Genomic DNA, 23,241 nt, shown 5'->3' with positions numbered 1-23,241 from the left:
TACATATATTATACCTTAGGACTGTCTGAATCTACAATCGCCCACAATGTCTATTATATCATAGGACTGTTTGAATTCAATCTCGGCCACTATATATACACTCGCCCACTACGTATATTGTGCCCTAGGACTATCCGAATATAAACTTGGCAACTGCACTTGTTGTACCCTAGGACTGTCTCACTACATCTATCATTCATACTCTTAGGAATTTGTGAATCTACACTCATCCACTAAATATATCATACTCTAGCTGAGTCCACACTCGCCCACTACATCTATTATACTATAGGAGTGTCTGAATTTACACTCGCTCAATTCCTTAATGTACAATTTGTTTTTATTATTCCTGTAAACTCCCAGTGGAGCATAGGAAGGTGTTGTTGCAGTTACTTATAGCAGGTTGGTTTTTATGGGGTGGAGTTGCTAGCCCCGCGCCCAACCCTCCTCCTTTCTCATCCTGGACTTGGGACCAGGCAAAGGCGGAGGTTGGCATGTTTGGTGTGACGGGGATTCGAACCCGCAACCCTCAGATTACTAGTCGAGCGCCCTAACCACCTGGCCATGCCGGGCCTTAATGTACAATTAATGAGTGATAACTATTAAACTAATACGACTGCTCTTGTCTATACTTAACCATTAAGTCGTACTTGGTTACCCTTTTCTCTTATACCAGTTATTCATGACATCACTAGAAACACCTATCGTTATTGTAATGTATAAAGTATTACATTTATTAAGCTATGGATTTCAACAAAATTTTCCTTACCTTTCTATTCCCAAATGTTATAAAAAGTACTTATGACCACATCTTCAACAGCATCTTTTCACATGAAAGAATATTGCTTAGTTACGTGTGCCCATAATCCAAGGAGATTTTTGTACATTTATTAATAGTTTCACGAGTGTTTTACCTAAACAGTAACACACATTTAATGCTAAAACTATTCAACAGTTATATGTTTTCATGTTTCACGTTTTCTAGACTTAGGAGTAAAATTTACGTAGGGTACATTAATAAGACATTTAATTTGATGCTGAAATTTGGAAATGGGAAAATGCAATTAACGCAGTATCGTATATTAAGCTTAGTATGGAAATGGTTTCTTAGTAATAGGTTAGTAACAGATGGATTACATACATCTTCACTACATAATTTTCAAGAACTCTATTACTACTTGTAAAATACTAAAAATTTGTAATACAAACAAGATTATCAAAGGAATTTTAATTTACATTCTGTACCCATTTATGTTCAGTATATTAAGTACAAACTTTTCAAATTTGGGCAAATTGATGCATATAAATTGTAGTTTTTATTTATATTTACACAAAATTAATTCTCTAAAAATACCTCACTAAAAATAATCATTGTTTTTTGTAATTATTTTTAGAATGATTTTCTTTTGTAATTATATAGCAATGTATGAAAAAACAACAACAAAAAATAAACGTTAGTATTTAAACGTATAATGCGGAAGGCTTTCTCCTGACCTCAGTACAATAACATTCAAAGTTTCCTTCCGAATGCATTGAACATGTTCCACCATTTCTACAAGTTGAAAAACCACAAGGAGTCCCATCACAGTCTTCAATATTTCTACCAGCAACTGAACCTGTGTTTAAACACAATTTCTAAAGAAAGTTACATTTCTTAATCAAGCATTTAACCTAAAAACATTAAAGTTGCTAATGTTATATTTCACATATTAAATGCTCTTACTTTTAGGAATTTGCAAACAAATCTAGTCTACCTCAAAACACATTTCTCTAAGCGTGCTTATATGGAAGGGGTAGGGTGTTATTTATTGTGTATGAATAGGAAATCCTCTGATGATGGTTAATTAAATTCCTAAGGTTTAGGTGAAATTAAACTCTATTAGTTATATATTTTTAATTATTATAAGCTTACAATATGAGGAGACACAGAAACACCCAAATTAATATAAAATCTACTTCAGCTTATCAGTAACGGATAGTTTTCAACTAATTATCACCTAATAGTGGAGGCTACAAAAAAAATGTTTTTTTTCTTCTAAATTTCGCACAAAGCTACACAAGGGCTAGCAGTGATAGACTAGAGGAAAGGCAAAGTTTCAATACCTCTCACCACGAACACTTGGTCTACTCTTTCACCAAGTAATACTGGGGTTGACCGACACATTATAATGCCCCTACGGCAGAAAGGGCGAGCATGTTCAATGACATGGTATAAAAAAGAAACGTGAACTTATAGAAGACAAACAATAGATTATTCTTAGGGGTGACATCCTTAAAGTGAAAATAATGTACCGTTTTTAAATAGGATTTAAATACACGTGAAAATGTGCATCATTTGATAAACTTTGCCTAGGATATAAACTATTTTTAAGATATTGTAATTGCTTTTCTACATATGGTAATATATTACAAATGGATTGTTAAGGTGCTTTCAAACATTAAGACTTTGGGAATAGCCAGTTTATGCAGTTTAAGTTCCTTAAAGGAGCACAAAGACGTGAGAAAAATAATTTTACATTATATTTCCAAACTACCTTCCTGGTTTTGTACTAAAGTACCCAATAAAAGTTATATCAATGTATATTGAATAAATATTAAATATTATTCACCACTTCTACTCCTATTCAATTTGTAAGCGTGTTCCAGTATTTTGAATGACTTTGATTTGCACATATTTTAATAAATATTTAATTGCTTTAACACGAAAGTGTTAATATTCTAAACAAAGATAGAAGGTAGGAGTCAGAATTAATTATAATTTATAGAAACGAGTTTAAATATAGTATTGACCGTTTTCTGTTAAGTCGTACTCTTTTCCATTAACAGACAGATGTCTTACACAACCATAAAACGGAATGGGTTCATTTTCAACAGCTTCCTTGGCTACTGTAGAGAGGTCTGGTACACCACCTAGACAAAGAATTAAAATTTATATATTGTAAAACACGCCAGTATTTTGATATACATTTTTAAATGTTAGGGTTGAATATCCTAATAAATAAATTTTGATTTTCACTCAACGAAACATAATATCATACAGTCAAATGAGTATATAGCCCTGACAAAGTCTGTTTAGGATATATATATATATATATGATATATTCTCTTTTTAAAAGTACTTTGCTGATTTTACAGTGAACTTATTAAAAACAAACTACTTTTAATTCAATATTAGCCAATCTTTATTTGTATTTATGGCAAAGTTACTAAGGCTATCTACCGCTGTGTGTAATTTTAAACTACTGACCAGAGGGAAGGAAACCACACTGAGAAGTTGACTTTCACTCTTATAACGCTTCTGTAGCTTAAAGTGCGGGATGTGTCGCACGGATTCAAACCCGGCTCACAATTCACAATTTCCATTCTAAAAACCATCTAAGCACATAAAATGTAATATGATAAAGTTTCAAGATATACACAAGATAATTCTGTAGGGGTTTTATTCTAGTATAATTTGTCTAGTGTGATACTAATATTACCTGATTAATTTAACATTTTACTATCGTAATGGGGTCTGGAATGCCAACTTCTGGAGGTACCGTATTTTTAGGTGTATAAGACGCACTTTTTTACCCCAAAATTTGATGTCAAAATCTGCTTGCGTCCTATACATCGAAGGTATGAATAATATATATGTGTATATACGATATACACTAGCCATGTGTAAATATATTTAAATAGGCGTGCATAGTTTAGTTCAATTGAATGTGTTATTTATAACAATAGTAGTTTTTTTTCCTTTTAAAAACATAACTATTTATAATGCTTCCTAAATAATACAAAAATAAATTACAATAAAAGCAATGAAGATTTTTGTAGGTTTTGAACCAAACTAAATAACAGTAAACCTTTTTTTGATTTACGGTATTTTCTTATTTTGATGTTTTGAGCTCTTTTGTGTTTAGGACAACATATACTAATTTTTAAAGTATCAAATTGAATTTTTGTTCAATAAAAATCTTTCAAATGCGACTGTAGCTTTTTTCCCCACAAAACTTTGTCTTCAAAATAAGGGTGCGTGTTATATTCCGAAAAATACGGCAAGTTTTTTTGCTCACCATCCCCAATGGTAGGACATTATATCTTTCTCATGTGGTTTTTTTCTTTCCTTCTGATAGTAGTCACCTTCCCACAACTGTCTGCAGCCAGTGAATGGTGATATAGATGTGGGACGTTGTGTGCTTGAGCACTAACATCTTGCTCTTTTATTTTATTATTATAATTATTTATTTTCTTCATTAATTCTTTACATGAGAGGCTTTGAAAACGGAAGTTAAGACTGATAAACGGTGTATTCCCACCGTTATGCGGGTCTTACTTTCGCAAGACACATCTTGTATCCAACATTATACTTTGTTTTGTTTTATAAATATGTCCCATTTCATTATAGGTTTGGTCTTGCTGTTTTTATCACAGTCCTTCCTTTTAATGTAAATATTAACTGTTTAAATAATGTTTATGTTTACATTATATATGTATACATAAATTGACATTTAACTTTCAAACAATAGGGACAAAAGGGAAAAGTGTTGCATATAAAAAGCAGGTAAACAAAATCTGGGTAGAAATTATGATGTTCTAAAAGGATAGAATAATAATGGCTGGAGACGGCTTGAATGGGTAATGAAGAAAAACTTTAATATAACAGCAAATGTACAACGTTTCAACAAGGTTTTGTCATCATCAGATAGAATGTACCTTACTAAACAATATTTCTGAGAAATAGAACACAAACATTGGTAAAGATTTAACCACTATTCGCAAGCCTGGAATGTGCAAGAATATCATTAATAATATAGCTAAAAGTAAGAATAGATATCAGTGCTTTAATCCATAACAATCCACCCCTAAAACTACCGTCCGCAGCTAGATGTGGGAAGGTGTTTATTCCTTATAAAAGAGAAGTATACCAAAGGAACGGGTTACTATAACCAGCAACTGGAGTCATAAACAAAACGTATCTGCTGAAGTTGCTATTCCTGCTCTCATAATGGTCATATGCGTATATGAAAAGTGTTATAAAAGTTGCTAATACTAGACTGCTAGTGGCACGTTACTAGGCCGCCATGACAGCTGGAAGTTGTCTTACTCAAGTGCAGACACATTAACATGACACTAACTTTATAGTAACAAACAAAGTATTAAGATTAATAACTTAATCTTTCTTTATAAGTAAAACATTAAACACATTTTACAAAGGCGGACTGTGTTTCTATCGATGAATTGTGTTACTAAAGATAGTGTTCGGATGATGTTACTGGGCGAATTATTTTACTAAGGTTCTACAGGCATACTTATTAGGCATACTGTATGTGTTTTACAAAGGCGGATAAAGTTACTATACTTTTGTAGGACTGCATACAGATTTCAACTTGTCTCAACTTGTGTTTATAGTATTCATTTACATATTTAGCGCTAATACGTGTCTTTTTTAAAGGCAGATTGTGTTACGATGTGGATTGTGTTATAAATATGCTATAGGTGGATGAACTTACTATTCGTATTGGGTGTTTTACAAAGATGTGTAATGGTCTAAAACGAACACGCTACTACAATCAGGGTTCAAAAACAAAAAAACGACAACAACAATTTATTCACTTACAAAAACACAGTTAATAAACAAGTGCCTGGCCAGCACTTCACAATAATATATCATAAATATTAATAATATCAATATTATTTCAAATAATTCAATAAGGAAAAAAAAAGCAGAAAGAAAAAAAAACTAATTCCAAATAAAAAACAACAAAACAAGAACAAAAAAAACAACAGTAAATACAATATACCAAAAATACCTTTCAATATCAAGAACAATATGGAATGATAAACAGCAATAGTTCACTAAGTGTCTCGTGACTCTCTCTCTCTCTCTCTTAGTGAAGCTTCAGGCAGGGTACTTATTCACAGAATACGGCACGAGAGTACAAGTCAGGTGTTCATAACTTTACATACTCTTCTGCTATATTAATAGTATCTGTACATCACCACTAGGGAAGCTATGTCAGGTTCATCATACAAACATACCTACTCAAAATACAAATGATTATCTAGAAGGTGAGTTAGTGTTTTAATGCAATTAAAAATTCATAGAAAACTAAACGATAGAAGGAAATAATAAATGAATGATAAACACAACCATAACCATAAAATCTCGTTTGCTATAACCCAGACTATGGCTAGACATTCTAATTCTGTAGTAGTATAGTTTCTTTCTATAGAGTGCAGTGTTCTACTGGCATATGCTATGACACCATTTTGACACAAAACTGCTCTTATCCAACATTTGAAGTATCAGTATACAAAACAATAGTGCTCACCTTTTCTTGGAAGTTGCAAGACAGGGGATTCAAATAAAGCCTGCTTTACTTTCTGGAATGCATCCTTCCACTGAGGGATCCATTTACACTTGATACGTTTCCTTTGTAATTAATATAAAGGTTTCACAATTGTAGCAAAGTTTGGAATGAATTGATTATACCAGGCACAGATACTAAGAATGTGTTTAAATCTTTGCAATTGCTTGGAGTTGGAAAGTCTGTAACATCTTTCACTTTGTCGTCATTTGTGTCTATTCCTTCAGAAGAAAGTTTAAATCCTAAATACGATACTTCTGATTGGCAAAATATGCTCTTAGAAACTTTTACAGTAAGATTAGCTGTATATAACTTGTAGAAAATCAATTCAAGGTCTTCCAAGTGTTGTTCATATGTGGGTGAAAATTATAATATCATCAATATAAGCCTTGGAACATTCAGTTGCTCTTACTAAAGATTTTGGAAGGTGACAGGTGTATTTTTAAGGCCATAAGTCATCATTTTAAATTGATAAAGCCCATTATCCATTATGAAGGTAGTTGTATGTCGATTCTCCACCTTAACAGGTATTTGCCAATATCCACTGGATAAATCAAATGCACTGATACAGGTTACCCCTGACAAATCATTCAAAATATCACTTATATGAGGCAATGGATAGTGGTCAGACCCTTGATACTTGATTTATCTTCCTGCAGTCAACACAGAACCTAAAATGATTAATCTTCTTCTTGACAATAACTAAAGGAGAAGCCTCAGAAGAAGTGGAGGGTTCAATTAACCCATCACGAAGCATTTCATCCACTTGATAATGTAGCATTTTTAAATTACTGGGAGAATAACGATAAGGTTTACTAAACACTGGCTTTTCTGTCATGGTTATAATACTATGTCCAGAAAAGTCTGTGAGGCCAGGTTTATTGTTAAAACGATTGGCATATTTTAGCACAAGTTGCTTTAATTGTTCACAGTCTTTACTCTTTAAATGTGAACATTGTACTTCTTCAAGCGGTATTTTTTCAGTCCCAAAGTGATGCCTAACAGATGGCGCAATTAATTCAAGAACATTTGTGAACAAGTTAAGAGATACTTCGTTTTGTTGAATGAATTCTAATCTAATAAGACAAGATACAGCCAAATATTTGATGACAACAAAACACTGGTCCACAATGCTATTTGTTACTAATAGTTTTGCTTCAAAATATCCTAGCGGTTGGCAGTTCAACCTTCCCTCTGCAAGACACAAGTTACCTTTACTCCAAGTTTTTAGTTGAATTGTTGATCATTTCTCTTGCTTTGTTGCCATATATTTTCATTTGGTACTGAATAATCCAATCCAGTATTTATACGACCTACTACTTTCACACCATTAATTTTTAGGGTTAGGTATGGCAGATCCATATTAGTTCTTGCTAAATAGTTGATGGAGGGTTTTACTTTCATGGACTCAAAACCTCCTTCTTTGATCCCTGCTCTCGTTTCCCGACCACTGTCTTTCATTTCCTATTTACATATTTTATTTTCTTGGGACTATGCATAGATAAGTGCCCTATTTGATTACAAATGTATCATCGAACAGGTCTATTATGGTACTCAGTTTTAATCACTTTACTAGTAAATGTTTCTTTTTTATTGTTTCAGCGATGCTCGTATTGTTTAGTAAATTTAAGCTCATCCATAGTAGATATAACAAAGTGGCATTACAAATGTTATCGTAAAGAAACGTGCAATTGTAATATTATACACTTCACAATTTCTCTTTCTGTAGTTTCAGGGTTCCATAATTTATATATTTCCACATTTTTCCAAATAAACGTCTCAACTGACTCCCCTGCACTTGCTACTAAAGAGTTCCTTAGCCACTTCGATATTATCTAACACTACTAGGTACAAATTAATCAGTTGTTTCTTAAAATATTCCCCAGTGTTGGAAAGCTATTTCTGATTCGAAAGCCTTCCATCATTGTAATAGCCTTCCCCTCAAACAAAAACAGCAGTTCCACCCATTTATTCTCAGGTACTTGATACATATAAAGAAATATTTCTAAACTTTTAAGAAACTCCAAGACATTAAAATCCAACTTACGGTCGAACTTCTCAACAGAAAGAGGTGGTGGGTTGACTGTGGTGACGTAAATCAATGAATTTTCCACAGGTAGAATGGGATCTCGACGTTTGTGGTTGAGGTTGACGGGAGGGAGACTTAGGTTCTCTCACTAGTAGAACAATCACCATATATGTTAGCATTTCCACCTGTTCCGTTAATACTGACACACCAATGGGATAATGACAACAATGACTGACCTTTCAGATTTTCTTAGGTTCTTTTGCAGTCACTTAAATGCCAAACCTAAAACTGCCCAAGATTATTCATTTTTTCTCATGTAAGTCCTTCTGAGAAACTTAAAATCCAGGAGCGGGGCAAAGACAGATTTTATGGTCTCTTACCACCCTGGTTTGATTGTTAGAATTTAATTTAAATGCTTAATTATCGTACCCCAATAACTAATATGGTAAATGCAAATGCAATGGTCTACAAGAGTTATTATAAAATTGTTGTATTATTTAAAAAAGGAACTGACACAAATATAGGTTTATTAAAACATGAATTAGTGAGCAATACTCAATGTGTATTTAAAATAACAGTTCTTATCATAGCGTGAATAAAGGAATATAACTGTCCTACTTCCGAAAAACCCACCTAAGTGATACCTTTAAGGGTATAACACTGGAATAAGAAGCTGTATTCTTATAAACACAGGCCAATAAATGTTTTATGGCAGGCTTACCATTCAAAGTTATAACCTCAGATACGAATTAATGTGTCTAAAAATGCAACTTTGTGGTTTTACTGATGTTCAACAATAAATTTAATACTCTTAGTCTTGAGAAACTGAGAAACGTCACAGCTGAAAGGGAGAGCATGTTTGGTGGGACGGGGATTACGAACCTGCGACCCTCTGATTGCGAGTCGAGCGCCCTAACCAGATTGCCATAATGGGCCTTTGACAAAAAGGAGACAACAATGTATAGCTCTGGATACAACTGTGATAACATACGTTGGAGTTATTTTGAATATACTATTTTAAAATAAGTGTATTGTGTTCATTTATTATTGAAAGTTATCGTTAATTATTCACAGACACCTACTTTAAAGAATCTGGCCCAATAAAACCTGATAATATAGTATACCATACAAATGTGGTAATATATATATGGGACAAAATTCGCATTCTTTGGAAATCAAAAAATACCAAGGTCATATGTGTAGAAGTAAATTAAGTTCACAAGAGGTGCAGTTAAAAACTGATGTACACACTTGTCAGTGAAACCTGTATGGTATCAATAAGTAATGAGTAAAATTTGTATCTGTTTTCTTGTAATGTTATAACACAACAATGGATAATACTTGCCTAAACTACTTAAATGTACAATTTAGGTATGGTTTGTAGTTGTAGAGGCTAAATTTAGAATCTTTTAGAATAAGTGCCATGAAACTTAATTGATCAAGATATAGACGTAACTACTGCAGAAGCTAGTTACTAATGTTGTTTAATTTTTAAGATTAAAAATCTATTATTATTTCTATTTTTGTTTATTGGCCATCTAGTAGAGTGTTTGTGTGTAGAGGAGGACAGGTGCTGGACCGACATTTTCTCATAGTACAAGATTGTTCCTATTGAGGACAGTATACTTCAAAATAAATTATTTCCCAAAGCAATTATTACAGTCTTTGCAGTTGGTGGAACATCAAAGGCTCAATTCATTTCGAACTCTTCAACCCACAGCGAACTGTCAATGCAAATATCTATAGTCAACAACTGGAACGTTTAAATCAAGCCCTTCATCAGAAACGCCCTTCACTCGTCAATCGGAAAGGTATTTTTCTTCTCTACGACAATGCACGTCCACATGTGGTACGTTTGACGCAACACAAGATTATGGAGTTGGGTTGGGAAGTTCTCTCCACCTACCATATTCTCCACATATGGCACCATCAGATTACCATCTTTATCGTTCGCTGCAACACCATTTTAATAGGAAAACGTATGCAAATGTGAAAGGTGTTAATTTAAAATTCAGTAAACATAGTTTTATCACTTTACCTAGTGAAACAAAACAGTAATGTATATTCTCAATATTTGATGGGACATTTCTGTTAGCGTGCAATTATTTAATACGTTCTTCTCAATTCTGTGCCCAACAAACAGTCAGAAGTTCAAACAGTTTCAGTCGGCTTAGAATAATTTTTCAAAATGAAAGATGTATTCAATTCTAGTTTATGATATTTACAAAAACATGTAAAATATATGATATTTTATTATACAATACAACGTATTATATGATAAAAAATTGATTCAAATCTACTTTTAATATATACTTAAATGTACGATATTTAATTATACATTAATGTCTAATTGTTATTTCAATTATCTCATAATGTTTTGAAACAGTGATGCAATATATTCAGACGAAATACTACATAGAACCGGTCATTCACATACATGACAAAGGTCAGTTCTGAGTTGATCAAGTCTGTTTTGCAATACATAGTCGAACTGGGTAGCTCGTCTATATATAAATGGATGTCAATCAGCCTACAATCACTTTGAATTCAACATTAATTCAACCACTTTATCTTATAGTTCTACTAGTGATAGCCATGGACAACTCATCCGATGTAAGTATGATTTTGAATACATTTCTGAACTAAATGAAACAAGTACTGTCACAGATCTATTTTCATAACTTATATTTATGAAAGATATGGTCCCACTATCCATCAACAGTGAGGATCTAAACGAATTAGAGAGAAATATGTGTCAGCAATTAGGTAGAAGTTACTTCCTTCCATGACCTCTAACTGCTGAAGATACTGAGGCTCAGAAGTTACTTCCTTCCATGACCTCTAACTGCTGAAGATACTGAGGCTCTGACTACTGTAAGTTGTTTTTATATTATTTATATAGGTTAATACGAATTTCTATGTAACATTATATCATTTATTTATTTCTTTAACGGCCACTCAGCGATGAAGATATACAAACTTCACGAAGTGTCAAGCGATCGTCTAGCGTAGAAGGAGAGGTAAGGTTTCAAACTTATATATAATTCACATATCTGAAATCATTTTCCTTTACAAATTATATTTATTAATACACTTTCGCTGATTTTTACAGGTATCTGCTAAACGTCCCCACATGGAAAATGGTGATTTTATGATTAGAAAATCTGCTGGTAAGAGAGCTAAAAAGTATAATACAGCATCTATTACATACAATGTATCGTTTAATCCTAAAACACACGGACTCTCAAATATTATGAACATGCTCAATAAGAACATTCAAAACATACTGGACAATACAACCTAACACCTAGACAATAGAGATAATGTAAGGGTATGTGTTTATTCAGATCATCTGGATAAACCGATATGTACATGCTTACAGAATAAGGATATTTTGTCACCTGAAATTATTTTAACTACTACCAAAAAAAAAATAACTCAAAGTAAAAAAGATATACCATTAGATGACCCTTTCAAAATTGAGGTTACTATATTGGAATTACCAGTAAGCAGCGCCAATAATTATAAGTTATCAAATATTTGTCTTGGTCGAGTTAAAAAAATCAGTTATTTCTATAAATAATAACGATAACCTTTGCTCTGTTAAGGCTAAGTACTAGCCCTAACATCGCTCAGAAAAGATCCAAAATATAACAGTATTAGAGATCAACGACGACCAAGGCTTACACGTATGGCTAAAAAATTAAATGCTTCATTTAATGTTCCAGAAGGAATAGAAACATTTCTAAATTTGAACTTCATCTAAATGTTCCAATACATGTAGTAACTTCGGAAAATTTCAACAGTGTAATATATAAAATTCCTTCACACCCCGAAAAATTTATCTATGGTACCATGATCATCATTTCGACGTTATCAATTCAATGAAAGGTTTCCTCGGGCTACTTTATTACTGTTCAAAATGTAGTAAGGCATTTGATCATTTATATAAACATTACTGTTCAGAATATTGTAATGATTGTTACAATAATGAATGCTCGAAAGGTCAACCCATAGTTTATAATGATTTTAACAGGTTTTCTAAATCTGCAGAATGTTACAACAGACATAAAACAAAGAAGGGTAAACAAACGATATCTTCATATGATAATTTTTACCAGTGTAGAATTTGTTTTGTCATTATTGACAGAAATAAACTTTATCCAGAATTTCATTGAGGTGGCGAAATCATATGTGTAGGGTGTAAATCGTATGTTTTAAATAACCATTTGTGTTTTCTTCATGTTAAAGATGTCAAAGATTCGTCGAATAAATACTTATTTTGTTATTTTGAGACAGATCAGGAAAGAGGAATTCACGAGTAAACTACCCTGTGGTTCTTGATTATAACAATAAGGAAACATGTGAAGAATTTTGTAAGTTTTTATTTTCAAAACAACATAAGAATTATACAGCTATAGCATATAATATGAGAGGTTTTGACGGGCCAGTTTATCTTGACTTATTCTATTCATCAAGGAATAAAGCTCAACATTATCGTAAATGGTGGAAAAATTGTGGTAATGAATGTCAAAAGTCTCAGAACTAGAACAATTGACAATTACAATTTCATACCTATGTCTTAATCATTGTTTTCAAAACATTTGGATTAGAAGAAGTACAGAAAGGATATTTCCAACATCTTTTCAATACAGAGTCAAATCAGGAATATAGAGGACCTATACTGGATGCCAGTTTATACTCTCCCAATACCATGTCGGCACCCACAACACAGAAGTTCCTGGATTGGCACTGTCAGCAACGAGAGGAAGAGTACAACTTTGACTTTCAAGAAGAGATGTACGGGTAAGAAAAATAACACCAGCAATGTTGATTATTATTAATTTTGTTGTTGTTCTCTTGCAAATTTTTGTTGAAAGTTATATTTATCATTATTTCTTTTTTCTTAGATCCTGCTGAACAGACGTAGATATACTTTTACAGTGCTGTCTTTAATTCAGGAAAGAGTTTCTTGCAACCTGCGATGTAGATCCCTTCAGATATACGACCATTGCTTCTGTATGCATGACAGTATAAAGAAGCAAATTTATACCACCACGATCGATAGCTCTCATACTTAATCAGAGATACTTTATGAAACAACTACAGCCAAGTTAGTATCCAATGGTTAGATTATATACAAACATCTTAGGAGTTTAAGATTCAACATGCACTTAATGGTGGTGAGAAACAAATCCTGAATTATAGAGTAGACGGTTTTTGTATGGAACAAAACACGAACTATGAGTTTTATGGATGCTACAACAATGGTTGTAATAAATGTTATGAATCTGACACAGAGAATGTAGTTCTAAATAAACCTATTTGGTTTTTTAGAAATCGTACATTAGAAAGACAGAAACAACTCGAAGCTCTAGGATACATAACAATATAGGAACATGAGTTTAAGAAAATGAAGTCTAATGTTACAGATTTCTGTGAGGGAGAGTCGAAGAAACAAGACTTTTATATGATATAAATGAAGGAGAAGACATAAAGTACATGGATTTTACATCGCTATATCCATGGACAAACAAATATTGTGAGTATCCAATTGGACATCCTACAATAATAACAACAAATTTCTCTAATTCAAACAATGATTTTGGTTTTATAAAATGTAAAATTCTAACCCCGAGGAAACTCTATCCTCCAGTTTTACTATTTAGAAGTAATGGTAAATTAACCTTTCCTTTATGTGGATCATGTGTGGAATCTAAATCACTGCCACGATAAGAGAGCTATCATCGATACCTGGGTCACAGAAGAAATAAAAAAAGCAGTCGAGTGTGGATACCAGGTAATAAGAATATATGAAATTTATCGTTTTCTCATCAAGTCTAGAGATCTTTTTTAAGAACTATATCAATAAGTTTCTTAAATTAAAGCAAAAAAGTTCTGGTTCGCATATTCACTATATAACATCGGAGGCAAAGCAATATTATGTTGACCAGTATAGCGAAAATGAAGGAGTGCAACTGACCCCTGAAAATATTGTTTTTTATCTAGAAAGAAGTTTTTAATTCCTTTTGGGGACGTTGGGGTATGTCTGAGGACAAACCACAACTTACCTATGTAACATCTAGCCTTTCATTCACAAGCCATGAAACCTATTATATTGTAAAATGGAATTGCCGACTCATGAAAATTTAGAGATTGTTGACAGTGTTCCTCAGACATATAAAAAGAAAGCTGAAATTCTATTAAACTTCATACGTTCCAGTGGGGATCTAATGTGGAATGATCGTAGAGAATTAGTGATTAGTAGAAGATCCATCCCAAATAGTAACATAATCGACCTAATTAACGACGTGCTGCGAAAACAAAAGGATTTTAACCCTACAGGAATCAGTTGATAAATATTTAGATCCGGCGCAATCATATCTCCATGTAAAAGCAAAGATTGTCAAGCTTAATGGGACTGACATCAAAAAGGATGAAGATACCTCTGCACCTGTCAACTTGTTAATTCATTCTCTATTTTCTCAAGCTGATGTACGCCTCAATGACAAACTCATTTCTTCATCTCACATATAAGGTCTACATAGAAACTTTACTGAGTTTTAATGATGAAGCTAAGAGAAATCATTTAACATCTTCTATGTGGATAAAATACACGGCAGGTAGTTTTGATGATCATGATTTTAATGATGGTGAGAAACATGGAATCAAAGACTGACACATAGGTGCACATGGTAGTCAAACAGTCGACATGATTGGCCATCTACATTCAGATATCTTTTTACAGAACAAGTTCTTACCTAATGGTGTAAGCTTGAAACTCCGAATTGTATGAAATAAAGATTCGTTTTGTATTATATCAAACGATGACTCAGAATCCAAAATTGTTCTAGAACACGTTTCTATCTATGCTAGAAAAGTCAAGATCAGCCCAGTAGTTATCCTGCCACGTGTTAAGGCATTTCAGAAAGGAACAGCTAAATATCCTTTGAGATATATAATGTGCAAATTGTTTTCAATTTCCCAGGGAAACTTACAAGCATCTATTGATAAGGCGTTTTTAGGTCAAGTACCTGTTATAGGATGTGTTGCTAATGATGCATTTAAAAGATCTGGGAAGACAAATCCATACAATTTCAAACATTACAGTATCAATTTCATAGGAATCAATGTGGATGGAAAACAGATTCCTGCTCGACCTTTACAGCCAGATTTTGATGCTGAACTGTATACATGAAGCTACGAAACATTATTTAATGGAACAGGAAGACAGTTTCAAGATCAAGGAATTGATATAGGATATGAGGAATACTCTTGAGGATATACGCTCTTTGCCTTTGATCTCACACCTGCTGGAGATTCTCACTTTAACTTGGTGAAACAGAGCAAGTTACGATTTTAAGTATGTTTTGATAGTGCCTTACCCAACACTATAAGTGTTCTAGCATAAGCAGAATTTTAGTCAATTTTATAAATTTATTAGTCTAGAAACATCTTATTTGATATCTAAGAAGCTATGAACACATTAGAAGTTTAGTTGGTACTCTCGCAAGATTTGTGTACACGCAAGAAGTTTGGAGGTGTGTTTGCCAGTGATCCACTACCCGACCATACATAAAAACAATTGTACATCATCAACCTGGATCCGAGTCATACACCCTGCATCCACTAAGTCTGTATTTATTTTGGTCGAATTGAAAAAGGAGAATATTTTGATCCATTAGGACTACCTCCACATAAGAAAATTCATCAAGAAGAACTGTAAAACGTGGATTTATGACAAAAGACATGCAAGGACCACATTCGTCTGTATGTGGACAGTATTGTATATATTATGCTTATTATCATTGTCGACATGTGTCAAAACAGAAACTCCTATCTAAATTTGGATCCCACAAAGATTGTAATGATATGCTTGCTTATGATTTTGTTCTAAAACGTCTTCATGTAAGTACATCCTTAATAGACGTGTCTTTTTTTTATGTAGATAAGATTGCAAAATCTTTATTGTGAGAAAATCAATATATTGTGAAAAAGAAATATTGAAATAATCATTTGATTTATAATTAAAGTAAGTTAAAGTAAGTTTTAATTATTGTATGATATTTAAATAAACATGCTTTTTCAGGACGATTTAAATATAAATGATCAGGAAATGTATAGAACTAATGAATTAGTAATTATACTCATATTAAGATACTTGACGTGTACATCATTGTCTCTGACGTCATGGCCGCCTGTCATGGCGGCCTAGCAACGCGCCCTCTAGTGACACTTTGTAGAAATATGACGTCATCGTCGTTAGTGATATCATTGTCTCCCTTCTTCCATCCCTCCCCGAGGTCGACACGTGTGTAGCGCCCTCTAGTGGTTCGTCTGAAGTCTCGCCCTAACTACTCACGTTTGAGCTCAATGAAACAATCTTTATCTCAAACACTTAAAAAAATCAAAGGCAAAAACAAGTGTATCGTTTTGTCGACTTTAATGAAAAACTCAAATACCGTCAAATCACTCTCTATTAAAATATAATCATCTCTTCCTTTAAATCATATTCCAGACTGAAAAAAACAACTTAGCATTATATACGAAAAACAAACCTCCCAGTGGCACAGCGATATGTCTGCGGACTTATAACGCTAGAAATCTGGTTTCGATATTCGTGATGGGCAAAGCACAGCTAGCCCTTTGTGTGGCTTCGTGCTTAACTTCAAACAAACAAACGAAAAACAACACTGCCATTCTTCTCAGTGTGCGGGCATTACCCACGTGATTGATAGTAATTAAACTAATAAACATGGGATGTCATATCCTTGGGGAATTATTGACTTCTTAATAAAAAAAATCACTGTCGCTTTCTATATAGTATGCGCTATAAGACAACAAGATTTCCTACTTGACTGACCCATTTTCCTGAGTAAATGGAACGAGAAGAACATAATTGTTTTCTTAACAGAATTCCTATATTAAGAAACATACTCAGTTGGTATAGAATGTTTTTAAATGATATATCTTAACTAAGGGGTTACGAAACATACTAAAATTATATACCCACCTAAGAAAAATTCCGAGGAAAAGTCCAATGCTACCATCCCACGGGGGGATACTCCAGTTATTTCTGATCCATTTACTTTAATGTATCCTTTTCTTTCATGACGACCAACTTCAAGCGAATACCACTGATCTAGAAAATTTCACAATATTTGAATAATGTTGTACAGTAAAAAAATCCCTACTATTAAAAGTGATGATTTTTGTAATAGACACGAAATTAATTTTTCTTCAGCTTTATCTTTACTAAATGGTTACTGATGGGCTAATAAACTGTATTATAGGAGACTGTGTAAGTTCTGCTATTAAATTATTTGCTAGAGCTCAAAATTTTGATTTTTGTAAAGTAACTATAAATTTGAATATAGAATGAAGATTTTTTTATTTACTTATTATACGAATAAAATATATTTTGGGGTACTTTTTTCTTACCGCACGTGGCATATAATTTCAAAGTATATCAAAAAATAAAACCTCATTTAGAACACTGTTTGTTATATTATGATTGATTTTGATAGTTACAACTATCTGATATCTTACTCAGTTCTATTTTCTTGGGACTCTTCAAGAATAATGATGTGCCTGTTCCAGTTCCTAAGTTGTACCTTAGTTCAATTTGACGGTTATGTAGTGAAACTGATATAAAATCTCCTGGTGTTTCTGAAAGTCGCTGAGCTGCATAAAATAGGAGTCCGTCTGTTGATTTTGACTTAAAGTCTACCCTGAGACGCATCTGTTTGCGAATATTTACTGGTTCGAACGACATGTAAGAGTTCTCGCCATTGAAACTTGGATCACTGATGGATAATACTGTAAATTAAATTAGGATATGGTTTCAGTACTTTTAATTTTAGGACACAAATACAGAGAAGAACTGTTATGACTAGCTTTAACTTCAGGATATTAAAGGACAGGCTATTTCATACTAAGGCTAATATATAATAGATATTTGCATAAATAACCTAAGGTATGTTCGAACAAACTTTACATTTTTCTGTCTTTACATTTTCATATTCTTTCATACAAATCCGAAGCCACGTTGTGCTAGAACTTATGCAATATATATATATAGAAGTGGTCACTATGACCGGAGATCCCTGTGGACTCTGGATTTGTTGACCTGCAGTTTCGAACTTTTATTCAAGCTCTGGGTGATCTGTGCGGTTTCGCTACACAATACTTTCAAAGTTTGCCTCAAGAAACAAGTAATTAACTTTAGATAGATGAGCATGCCAATCGTCTTCCATTTCTTTAGTATATTACGCACATTTCATTACTCCAGACGATATGGAGTGTTGCACATTTCATTACTCCAGAGGATCTGGAGTGTTTTATACTCTCATACCTTCATAATTATTCCGCTTTGGAAGTCTGCGAGCTCCTTTCTTCGTGGAATTTTGATTTAAATTTGTACTTGTGCCAGCTCGACGTAACAGTGAACCATGAAATACACAAGTTAACATGGTGGAAATAAACTTACTGATAGTAGGTGTGTTTTTCTTTAATATTTCTGTAACACATATATATATAACGTGTGCGACAGTAATTTAGTTAGTTCTAATGCTCAAATATGAAGTCTATAAGTTCACTGTTATGTGGCATTTAGGCTCCCTTTTACATTGTATTCCAAGTTTAGATACTGCAACACATTTGTATTTTATCATGAATTTTGTCCAATTTTGATCCAATCTTGTGACAAAAATAATATAACACACCGATCACGCATTTCACTTTAGACTTTGTTTTAAAGTTACAGGTGATGACATGGTACAGGCAAAGTCCAAAATTAAAACTAAGGATAAACTTATTTTTGACTGTATAGAAAGAAAATAAGTACAACTAGTTCAATAAATCTAAATGCATGTAAAAATATGCTGCACTTATAACTAAACTAAAATATGTATTCTTAATGATTCTCTGCTATAGGTATAATATACGTTCTAATGGCCCAGGCATACTAAGCAATAAACCACGCCTGGCACCATTTTCACAGGTACTTTTTCTCGGTCGAAGAATAATGAGAAACGTGCTCTGGTGCATCACTTAACAGCTGTTTTAATCAGGATAAACCTGCTACATCATTTAGATATTATTTATTAGCTCTAACTAAGAAAACAAGAGATTCGTGCAAAACAATGATTGCAGGTTTGAATGTGAAGAGAATGCCAAAAATGTTCTTTCAACCCTGTTATTTTTTTAAAATTCAGAGCTCTTCGTTACATATGTTTTGAAAACATCATTTTTATCTGCTTTTTGTGTAGGCAGAATAACCACATAAAATTCAATTAAAATTCCTATAATTTTTATTTGTTAGTAAGCACAAAACTACAAATGAGCGATCTGTGCTGTACCCACTGCGGGTATCGAGCCATGAAAGTTAGCATTATAAGCCCTCAAACTTACCGCTGAGCTACTTTGTGAGTAGTATTACATTTTGTTTTTAAGAAAGTCTCCGTAATCAAATACCTGCTATGAAATTTGATCTGATTGGGTGAAAAATCAATTACATAAAATTTATGCATATAGCTTATGCGTGTGTTTCATTCATATATAGTAAAGGTAGATAACAATATTTTCAACAGTAAGGGCAAAATATCGACACAGAAAACATTAGATGTGCTCAGCTCAAGATTATGTCTGTTCTGCCACAGGGTAGCTTTTAAATCTCGTGAGCAACTATGTCGGCAGAATATAGGTAAAAATATGTGGTAAAATTGTTGTATGTAAAATTTCGCACATCGAAGGGTATCTGCACTAACCGCCCCTAATTTTGGAGTAATAGATTAGAGGGAAGGCTACTTTAATCGAATAGTAAGATTTGACCGTCACTCTTTATGAAGCACCCATTGCTCCAGAGTGCGAGTTTTGTTTTCCCCACAGCGGTAACGGCGCAAATCAGAGAACCTTAGATCCGGCACGCTAACCACTGGGCCACGCTCGCTCTGCCTGGTAACATATCTTTAGCGAATGAAAATTGTCCTTTCCACTTGAACATCTCGACTAAGGTCAGTAACGATCACAGCCTCCATTTCATATAGCAATAGTCAGCAAATTACATATAGCTGCATATATTAAGCAGAAATGCATGTGTGTCTTTCTTTATTCTTCAATACTATTGTTGGCTTTCTCATCTCGTTCTAATAGCATTTTTTGTGTTTTTTATTGTACTGATACTTATGTCCACAAAAATTGTAATAAGTATCCATTGAAAACATTTTTGTTCAGTTTTCTGTTAATTTTTATGATTAATTCAAAACATTTCACGCTTCCAGTCTAATTAAAATATGATGTTCATAATTTTTCTGCAAATCTCATTGTAAATTATTATTCTTGGACTGTTATGACTATTTATTTATAATATACAGTTTTAATTAGTTGGAGCCTATTGTTATTTGTCAATGTAAATATTTTATGTGTAGTTATAGGCTCTACTCTTAACTTCACCCTAAATTTGGGTTTAGCTCCATTTTCATGTTAGTACTTATAAGCAAACTGTTATATACCACGATATGTATTCTAAACTGTCTTTCTGGTTTAATAGTTACTTTGAATGACACATTGCCGAAAAACAACTACACAACGTTTCAGAGTTTTGGATCAAACTAATTAATATTTGTTTTACGACTTTCGTTGTTTACTTACATTTGTCACAATATATTCCATTTCTACCTAGAGGGCAGTCACAGCGATATCCCGATTCAAGCAAAACACACACTGCGCCTAAAGCACATTTGTTTTCACCACTACATGGTGTCGTACGGTTTGAACATAACGGTCCTGTCCAATCGCTTGAACACTCACATCTATTAAGAAATATTTTTATATAAAATTGCCTAACTTTCAGAATATGTTACCTAAGCTACGATCTCAAAATATATATATGCATATTGCTAAAGATATTTGTGTGGTGCCTGTATCATGTTAATAAAACACGCATGGGATCAAAAAGTTCATAAATCACAAATAAAGAAAAAGGCTACAGCTTTTGATAGATGGAACCTGTTTTTTTCAGAAGTATCCAAATGACTGTAAAAGACAGGTCCATCAGTCGAAAACTCTGCGTTTGTATTGGTGTTTATTAATGTGAAGTGCAATGACTGTACATATTTTTAAAATATTCTAAAGAAATAACATTTTCTCTTGAGGTTAGATCTTTTATCCATTTTATCGATTTTGAGATCAGTATGAAAAGTTATGTTTTACAGTTTGTATAATGTACAAAACAATATGGAAATAACATTACTTGTACATGTAAATATAAGCATATATACCTTTATAACTAAAGACGTATTATTAGACAGAACTCATATAAGAATATTATATTTAAATTTATGAAAACATCTATTGATATTATTCCCGTTTTCACTCTTCACAAGTTAATTATAAATATTTGACAGAGTGCCAAAATGAAAAATATTATTGTCTTGTTTATAAAAGCAAACAATAGTAGATATTTGGAAAACACCACAATATTTAGTCTATCAGTGAAATTTATTATAATCACTAACTTGAAGGTAGAACCAAGGTCTACACAAGTTCCTCCATTATGACAAGGTGCCACATCACACTCAGAGTAGTTACATCGCTGAATATTACGCCCAGAAGTCACGTGGTTCAAATGTTTAAACATGACACCAGGCTTGTTTCGATATTCTATGTCAAATATACAACCTGTGAAATATTGCAAGGTATATTTATTATTTATTCATCTGGACCCTGAAAAACGTTAATATACGACATATAATAGTTTAGGTATCTTCTACGTTTTTCTTCAAACAACAACATAATGATAAAATATTATGTAGTTGTTCAGCCCAACACAAGTCATACTAGTAGGAAAGTGCAGATAATCTTTGAATGCTTTGTTAATTAATCTAAATCTATCTAGGAGTCATCTTAGTAACCACGGTACTTATCTGCACCAGAGTGCACAGAGTCGTGTGCTAATAGTCTACACTGTCATTGGTGATCAATGAACAAATTATACAGTAACATACCAACATAACGCCTATGGAAGTGCAGTCATTCATAATATGTTTCAATATTCAACTAGTGTATAAGTGATACAGATGAGGCATGAACCAGCAGAGGCAGCAGAGCTAAGGGTTACGCAAAATAGAGTCTATGCTCTTTACAGGCTATCAACTTCCTAAGCATATGACACGAAATGAACTAATCAGCGAGGCCAATCTCACAAAAACTTCAATATGGTGCATCCACAAGTTTATGGATGTCCTAAGAACCAAAAATATGGTAATGTCAGTCACAGACGATGATGACAGTAGCCGCACTCCATGTAGCTGAAGACCAAGGGAAGGCCTTCGTGAGCAAATACGTTAACGAATGTTACCATAGTGAGATGCAAAAAAAAAAACAGGCCATAGCAATCCCTACCTGGACTACAACTACATGTGCATATCTTTAGCTTGAATGAGATACATAGAGTTATGTATATGTACATGTAAATATGAAGCTCCAGGGTGTAAGAATCTCTACCTCTTTAAGAAGCTTACAGAAGCTAACCTGTTGAAGTTAGTGTTGGAATATCAATGCAGCTGTGCAACAGGTATTATCCCTAAAATATAGACTGATGCCTTTATTAAATCTTCACCATAATCCATGAAGGATAAATCGCATATTAAAGGCCATTGAATCATCATCCTACAGAACATTATTGGCAAGATTCCAGAGAAGGCTTGCCTATCAGACTGAACCCACTACTACCATCATCATTAAATCTGAATCAATGCTACTGAATTTGAAGCTGATACATGAGAAGGGTTTGAGACTGGTCAGAAACCTTGGCACTAGCTTTAGATTTGCAAAGTGCATAAAGTATGGTCCAGATAC

General features: G+C 33.2%; 1 protein-coding gene across 1 annotated transcript in view; it reads right to left on the bottom strand.

Annotated features, from left to right (window-relative positions):
• LOC106465497 (protein eyes shut homolog) overlaps positions 1-23,241 on the bottom strand; it is a 164,851-nt gene that overhangs the window by 40,401 nt on the left and 101,209 nt on the right. Inside the window, exons 11-16 of the mRNA XM_022393410.1 lie at positions 21,900-22,062; positions 21,034-21,194; positions 17,932-18,201; positions 17,396-17,524; positions 2,791-2,910; positions 1,495-1,616 (exon numbers count right to left, since the gene is read on the bottom strand). Of these exons, the coding sequence (XP_022249118.1) occupies positions 1,495-1,616; positions 2,791-2,910; positions 17,396-17,524; positions 17,932-18,201; positions 21,034-21,194; positions 21,900-22,062 (965 nt within the window). The remainder of the gene's footprint in view (positions 1-1,494; positions 1,617-2,790; positions 2,911-17,395; positions 17,525-17,931; positions 18,202-21,033; positions 21,195-21,899; positions 22,063-23,241) is intronic.

Source organism: Limulus polyphemus, unplaced genomic scaffold, assembly GCF_000517525.1.
Source record: "Limulus polyphemus unplaced genomic scaffold, Limulus_polyphemus-2.1.2 Scaffold1962, whole genome shotgun sequence".
Lineage (NCBI taxonomy): Eukaryota > Metazoa > Arthropoda > Merostomata > Xiphosura > Limulidae > Limulus > Limulus polyphemus.
Note: the sequence above shows the minus strand (reverse complement) of the source record. Positions and strands in the feature narration are given on the sequence as shown.